Here is an 8,271-nt window from a genome sequence, read left to right on the forward strand (position 1 = left end):
GTGCAACAGCGAGCGCCACCCAAGAACTTCCGCGTGCGAGGGAGACCAGAGCACCGCCCACGGGTGCCCAGCCCCTTCAGTGAGGAAACCCGCGCATTCCGCCAGGGGGCGGCCCCACCGCCGCGGGAAGGGGCGGGGCTGTAGGCGGGGTCCGCGCTCGCGCCCCGTCCGAACGCAGCCCCACAGGCCGCCCGCGCCGCGCTCGTCGGCGCCCCGCCCCGCGACTTACATTTCCCAGCAAGCCCCAGGCCTCCCGCGCGCGCAGTTGACCCATTTCCCGGCCCGTCCCGGGCTCGGCCGGCCCCCGCGCCCAGGCGGCTGCTCCCTGCTGACTGGGGTGTGGGCGGGGAGCGGCGGAGGGAGGAGGAGGCGCTGCTGCCCGCCGCCGTTGCCTCCGCTCCTGGGCGCCTGGGCAGCTTCCCCGGTTCCTGCGGCCGCCATGGACGAGCAAGCAGGTCCCGGTGTCTTCTTCAGCAACAACCACCCGGCCGCCGGTGGTGCCAAGGGTCTCGGGCCTCTGGCGGAGGCTGCCGCGGCCGGCGACGGGGTGGCTGCGGCGGGGGCGGCCCGAGCCCAGTACAGCCTCCCGGGGATCCTGCACTTCCTGCAGCATGAGTGGGCCCGCTTCGAGGTCGAGAGAGCCCAGTGGGAAGTGGAGCGGGCGGAGCTGCAGGTAAAGACCCTCCCGGCCTGGCCCTCTTCATCCCGCCTCTTCGCTCCCTTCCGCCCCGCCCCAGACCCTTCCCCCTCCCCTGCTTAGCCGTCGCTCGTCCCCTCCCCCTTTGCTCCTGCCCATCCCACCCCGAACCTCGTCCCCCTCCTCCCTTCGCCTTTGCCTGTCGCAGACCCCACTTCCTCGACCCGGGTTCTCTCTCTCGCCCCTGATACGTTGTTTACCTTCCTCGCACCTCTTCATCTGCTCCTTTCCACTCTTAACTCTCAGGTTCATTTCAACTCTTTTGCCATTCCACGTCTTAGGTGTTCCCTTCAGTTTACTAATTAGGCTTACAGTAGTTTTGCGAGATAAGCAATCATCCCCTGTCCTGGGGAGTCCCATCCTGAGTCTAGAGATGGTCCCGGTAAAAGGTGTTGACAGTTGGCGCCTCTCTGTAAGGAAGGTGATCAAAGAAGACAACCAGAAATTGTGTCCGTGAGGCCTTGACTTTAAGCAAGAAGCTGCTGTTGGGCCAGAGTGTTACTAGGAGTATGAGCTCGCTTTTTTAAAATGTAAATGTTTCTTCTTTTCCTTCTCCCTCGCCCCCTCCGGCGTTTCTCTTAGGTATTTCAGATTCCTGGATTTTGAATGAAGGACCTAGATGAGCACTGCCAGATGATGGTTCAGAGATGATTTCCTCTTCTCAGAATCTAAAACTTCCCACGGGTTAATTTTCTGTTCAGGGTTTTGTGAGATTGACTTGTACTTTAACAGGAAACTAAAAGGAGCTTTAAAGTTGGTTACATTTCCTTGCATAATTTGCAAGATAAAGTGTATCCAGGGAGGAACTACTGTGGGCTCTTAGAAGGCTGAGAGTGAGACTGGTACTTTGCAGGCAGTTCTGAATTGGTAAGTAGGTTTCAGTGGCTGTTCTTAAAACTTCCAAGGCATTCACCAATTTCACAAAGAACTTAGAAAACTCTGAGTGTCTGTGCCTTTCTGTTTACTGGCTAATCCTGTATGCTTGTGAAATCTGAGTATAGTTTTGGTTGGTGAAATACTTGAAGTTAAAATACTACCCACTGTGCCACTGTTTTTGGTAGCATGTATTTTCTTTGGCACTTAAAAAAAGAAAAGAAATAGAATCGTGTTAAATGGAATCGTGTGATGGACCAGACTGCTTTGGTGGAGTGGAAGTGGTTGTGGAAAGAGCAAGTAGAAAGGGTTATGATACAGACTGTGTTTGCTGCCAGCTCTGTGACCTTGAGGAAATCCTTTAACAAACTCTTCTGAACTTCGGTTTCATCCTATATTCAGCATCTTTATTAAGTGGTAACACTGTGCCTGTAGACTTGGGGGTTAACCAAACTGACAAAGTCTCTGTCCTCATAGAGCTTATGTTTTAGTTGGGAGGCAGCAAATGAAGCTATATAGTATGCTGATCCATAGTGGTAACTGCTCTGTGAAAAATACACCAGGATACAAGAGTAAAATGTGATCGTGCTCAGTCGTGTCTGAGTCTTTGCGACCCCATGGACTGTAGCCCACCAGGCTCCTCTCTGTCCATGGGATTTTTCCAGGCAGGAATAATGAAGTGGATTGCCATTTCCTCCTCCAGGGGATCTTCCCCACCCAGGGATCAAACTCCAGTCTCCTGAGTCTGCGTTGGCAGGGAGATGCTTTACCACTTAGCCACCTGGGAAAAGCCCCTTAGAGTATGATGGGGCAGCTGTTTTAGATGGAGTGGTCAGGGAAGGCCTCTGAGAAGTTGAATGAAGTGAGGGTGTGATCTATAGTTTCTGAGATTCTGCTTATTTATACAGTTACATGTTTATATTCTTTGGCAACTTTTTCATTGGTACCGTTTTGTTACCTAGTCTGTTGATATTTGTAATTTTTCTCATAATGAACCAGCAATGCATTCCATAACTGAGTTTGTGGATTTCAGACTTCAAGGAAGTATTAAAGGCAGGCTTTAACTTTAACCATTGTACAATTGTGGATAATGATTTTTGTATGTAGCTGCTTAAATTTTTGGAGAAGGAAATGGCAACCCACTCCAGTGTTCTTGCCCGGAGAATCCCAGGGACAGGGGAGCCTGGTGGGCTGCTGTCTTTGGGGTCACACAGAGTCAGACACTACTGAAGCGACTTAGCAGCAGCAGCAGCAGCTTAAATTTTAACTTCTTATCCAGTTTAGGGAATGTAAGTCACACTAATTTGTTCAAAAACAAACAAAACAGTTCTTACCTTTCTACCTGGGAAGTCTGAAAATTTCCAACCTATCTTAACTTCTCTCCCTCCACCCCCATATTTAACTTTTAATTTCTCTGTAGCTGTAGTTGCTCTTTAGTTGTGCCCTCTCTCCTCCAGCCCCCCAGAATATATACACACATACACACACTACTTAATTGGGTTATTTATGGCAAATGTTAAACTTTGGGTAGATTTCCTATTGGTGCTCATCATATTAAGAATACTACATGTTCACGCACTCTTTTGGTTTGAGCTCCAGTTAAAATTATGCATCCTTCGAAAATGTGCCGTGACTTTTAAACAGAACAAGTATATTCTGTTGGAAGGAGAGAATTTGTAGGAATCTGTGTTTTTTGATTCTCTTATTAGCGTAATTGAAAATATATTTTAAAAATCCTCTGTTTACATCAGAATCATCAAATTTGATTATATTCTTTTATTTTTCTTTTGCCTTTGGAATTTTTCTAGAAAAACAGTAGGAAATAAGAATTGAATGAATGATGATAATGAAATGTGTATTAGTTGGTATCCTCCTTTTGTTTTTATATCTTTGCCTAAGTCAGACTAATACCAGACTCAACAGAAATACCTTTAAGATTAGGTCTAATTGTCCCTTGAGGAACCTGTCAGTCCTGCTCTTTCAAGTTGCCAGGGCCAGCTGTAAAAGGCAATCCAAGTTCTCATCTTCGTGGCCTGCCTACATGACTTCCTCCCTCCTTCAGATCTGGGGAGTAAGGAACTGGCTACCTTGTGCCAAAAATTTACTGGTCCTTTTTTGCCCCTTTGCCCATGTTGATTAATATAAAATTCTCTTTTTAGTTGTGGAAATCCCCCTCTTGCCTCACCACCACCACCATTCATATGTATTTCATGGGAAAAGAATGGTCAACATTACTACTGAGCTTTGTATTTGTGAAAGAAATTGGAGATAGAATATGAATCTAATATTTGAGAGAATTTTCTGTGTATGACACATTATGTTAGATGATCTCAAAGACACATGCAGTCTAGTTGGAGTGATAGAACAAACAAAATACAGTAGAATCAGAATTTATCATTTTGGGGGTTTAACTTTTCTTAGAATAGTATAAGAGAGGAGAGCTAGCGGTTAATGAGGAGAAGAGCAGGAAGAAAGAACTAATGAGGTAATGAGAATCCAAGACTCAGTATTTGAAAATTACTGATTTCTGGGAAAGAAGCATGTAAGTAAAAAATAGTAATTATTGTGTCTAGATTTTGACCACATAAGATAGGTTGTATCTTATTTTGGCCACATAAGATAGGTTGTATGTGGTAGGGGAGGTTCTGCTGTCTACCTGGAAGTGCTGAATTGCATGAAAAAGGTGATACGATTGAGTATTAGGGCATGTGGTGTGGAGGCTCTGCGTGTGTCCTCAGTTGCTCAGTCATGTCTGACTCTTTGCGACCTCATGGACTGCAGCCTGCCAGGCCCCCTGTCCATCACCAACTCCCGGAGCTTGCGCAAACTCATGTCCGTTGAGCCGGTGATGCCATCCAGCCATGTCATCCTCTGTTGTCCCATTCTCCTCCTGCCTTCAATCTTTCCCAGCCATCAGGGTCTTTTCCAGTGAGTCAGTTCTTTCCATCAGGTGGCCAAATAAATAAATGAATACATTCATAAAATGTTTGATGGTAGTAAGTGCCATGATAAAGTAGGATAAGGAGAATATGGAGTGCTTGAGAGGGTAGAGTGAGGAAGAAAGGCTTTACTGTTAAGGTGCTATTTAAGCAAAGACCTGAAAGGGTGAAATCTGAGGAAAGAATATTCTAATCAGGGGAACAGTAAGGGGAAGGGTAAATATGCTCGGAATGTTCAAGGAGTAATTAGGCAAGTGTGGCTGGAGTGCAGGAGGAGAATGGAAGAAATGATGTCAGAGGTATTGGGCCTTTCTCATTGTAAGGACTATAGTTCTATGTCAGCAAGATGGGCAGCTGTGGAAATGTTTGAACAGAATAGTGACACCATCTTTCAGTGGAACCCTTTGCAAGGATCCAGGATAGACTGGGAGGGGAGACAGATCAGAAAGTCTAGTTAGAGGCTGTTTTCATCCTCTAAGCCAGAGATGAACTAGAGTGATAGTGACCAGATAACATACTCACATGTGACACATACTTAAAATATAATAGATTCAGAATACATTTTTGAAGGTAGGGCTAGCAAGATGTGTCGAAGGATAGGAAGTGAGATCTGAGGAAAAGGGGATTAAAGTTTGACTCAGCTTCATAGACTATTGTGAAGGTTTACTGAGCATTTAAATGGACAAAATAAACTCTTAAAACCTCACTTTATTTTTTGTTATTATAAGTGTTATTTACAATTACAATGAAAGACAACATGGCACAGACCTGGATTTAAATCTTTGCTTTAAGCTTTCTATTTTCTTTCATGCTAAATATGTTTACCATAATTCTGACCTTTCAGAAACTTTGTGTCCTCATGTGTTAAGGTGAGGCTGATAAACTACCTGATGAGAATTAAATGAGATATTTAAAAATACCTAGTAGAAATCTAGTACATAACATAAAGTGCTGAGTAAATGAATGGTAGCAAGTGTGTGATGTTAAGTTTGTACTCTTATGTATCTCCTTGTCCCAGAAAAGCAGAATCTTCAGTTGTAACTCTTCTAAGGCTAGAGCAAGTAAGTGCCATCCTGGGACCATGCAGTCTAGTACTTTGGGTCTGATGATGGCGCTTGGACATTTAAGGAAGAGTGAATTATGGCCTTCAGTGTCAGCCTCAAAATACTGATTGCATACTTGAAATGTACTTGCTTTTCTTAGTAATCCACTGTGTGTCTGTTGTTTTGGAACTTACCTAAATTTTTCTGAATATGTTTGTCTTAACCTTACATGACTTCTTGGATAACAAATTGTATACATTTACCAACCACGCTATAAAACTAATCTTTGATATCATTTGTCCCTTTAACCACTTCCTTTAAACTTGGACCCGGGTGAACCCTATTGTGGTATGGTATAATTTTGTAAACAGGTTCATTTTTCATTCTATTTATATTATTGATAACTTTATAATCTTTTTATTTTGGAAAGATTACAGAGGTTTTACTCCTTTGAAACATAGCTTACTATTTGTCACTTTAGTTCAGTGTGTTTCAACTTTAGGTGAAATCTTAGAAACTTTAAAAAATACTCATTTCCTGACCTGTACGCCCCAGACCATTTAAATCAGAATCTTAAGAATCAGGGTCCATGGCTTTAGTACTCTTTTGAGTTTCCTAGTGGTTTCCAAGGTTTGAAAGCCACTGCTTTAGTTGTCCTTTTCTGTTTTTATGTATGTTGTTTTTGTTCAGTCACTAAGTTGTTCAGACTCCATGGACTGCAGCATGCCAGGCCTCCCTGTCCCTTACTATCTCCTGGAGTTTGCCCAAGTTTGTGTTTATGTTTGTAGTTTGGTGATTTCAACACTTGTGTTGATGTTCCAGATACAAATGGCTTTTTATAGAATTTAGGGTGTAATTTCTGTTATGTTTCTATTATTCTTTTTGATGACATGTAGCATTTTATTTTTAGGCAGTAGAATATTAAAGTTTGAATCACCTCTCTCTGAATAACTGATATAGTAGCTGGCATGGGACTTCCTTCATAGCTCAGTTGGTAAAAAGAATCTGACTGCAATGCAGGAGACCTGGGTTCAATTCCTGGGTCGGGAAGATCCCCTGGAGAAGGGAATGGCAACCCACTCCAGTATTCTTGCCTGGAGAATCCCATGGACAGCGGAATCTGGCAGGCTACAGTGATATAGTAATCTTTCAGCTGGCATGAACTTTGGAAGCTATCACCTACAACCGTCTTTTACAGGTAAAGTGAGGCCCAGAGAGGGGTTACATGATGAAGAATGAAATACATTTCAAACAAGCTCTGTCACTTAAATCTCCAGGTACCTTTATGGTTACTTTTTTTTTTAACTTTTTAAAAACATCTTTGTTGGTCCTTACAGCCTTCGAAGGTAGAGTCACACTAATGTGACTTACCATTTTCCTTTTTATTTTGAAGCAATAGACATAGCAAATAGATGGGGAAAGAGTGGAAACAGTGGTAGACTTTATTTTTTAGGGCTCCAAAATCACTGCAGATGGTGACTGAAGCCATGAAATTAAAAGACGCTTACTCCTTGGAAGGAAAGTTATGACCAACCTAGACAGCATATTAAAAAGCAGAGACATTACTTTGCCAACAAAGGTCCATCTAGTCAAGGCTATGGTTTTTCCAGTAGTCATGTATGGATATGAGAGTTGGACTACAAAGAAAGCTGAGTGCTGAAGAATTGATGCTTTTGAACTGTGGTGTTGGAGAAGACTCTTGAGAGTCCCTTGTACTGCAAGGAGATACAACTAGTCCATCCTAAAGGAGATCAGTCCTGAGTGTTCATTGGAAGGACTGATGTTGAAGCTGAAACTCCAATAGATTTGGCCACCTGATGTGAAGAGCTGACTCATTTGAAAAGACCCTGATACTGGGAAAGATTGAAGGCGGGAGGAGAAGGGGACGACAGAGGATGAGATGGTTGGATGGCTATACCGACTCAATGGATATGAATTTGAGTAAATTCCGGGAGTTGGTGATGGACAGGGAGGCCTGGCGTGCTGTGGTCCATGGAGCTGCAAAGTGTCAGACACGACCGAGTGACTGATCTGAACTGAGCTGAATAGACATGGAGATTTTACTATGTTCTATATATCTTCACAACCCAGATAATCACGATGGTGTGATCACTGACCTAGAGCCAGACATCCTGGAATGTGAAGTCAAGTGGGCCTTAGAAAGCATCACTACGAACAAAGCTAGTGGAGGTGATAGAATTCCAGTTGAGCTATTCCAAATCCTGAAAGATGATGCTGTGAAAGTGCTGCACTCAATATGCCAGCAAATTTGGAAAACTCAGCAGTGGCCACAGGACTGGAAAAGTCCGTTTTCATTCCAATCCCAAAGAAAGGCAATGCCAAAGAATGCTCAAACTACTGCACAATTGCACTCATCTCACACGCTAGTAAAGTCATGCTCAAAATTCTCCAAGCCAGGCTTCAGCAATATGTGAACCGTGAACTTCCTGACGTTCAAGCTGGTTTTAGAAAAGGCAAAGGAACCAGAGATCAAATTGCCAACATCCGCTGGATCATGGAAAAAGCAAGAGAGTTCCAGAAAAACATCTATTTCTGCTGTATTGACTATGCCAAAGCCTTTGACTGTGTGGATCACAATAAACTGTGGAAAATTCTGAAAGAGATGGGAATAACAGACCACCTGATCTGTCTCTTGAGAAATTTGTATGCAGGTCTGGAAGCAACAGTTAGAACTGGACATGGAACAACAGACTGGTTC

The 8,271-nt window shown here is 43.7% G+C and overlaps 1 protein-coding gene across 2 annotated transcripts in view; it reads left to right on the plus strand.

Moving 5' to 3' along the window:
• The first annotated feature begins 292 nt into the window (after positions 1-292).
• Positions 293-8,271, plus strand: part of STRN (striatin, calmodulin binding protein) — a 111,322-nt gene continuing 103,343 nt past the window's right edge. For both annotated transcript variants that reach the window (XM_010838612.1, XM_010838613.1), the window contains exon 1: positions 293-673. In XM_010838612.1, the coding sequence (XP_010836914.1) occupies positions 440-673 (234 nt within the window). In that variant the 5' untranslated portion in view covers positions 293-439. The remainder of the gene's footprint in view (positions 674-8,271) is intronic.

The sequence above is a fragment of the Bison bison genome, unplaced genomic scaffold, assembly GCF_000754665.1.
Source record: "Bison bison bison isolate TAMUID 2011002044 unplaced genomic scaffold, Bison_UMD1.0 scf7180017864100, whole genome shotgun sequence".
NCBI lineage: Eukaryota > Metazoa > Chordata > Mammalia > Artiodactyla > Bovidae > Bison > Bison bison.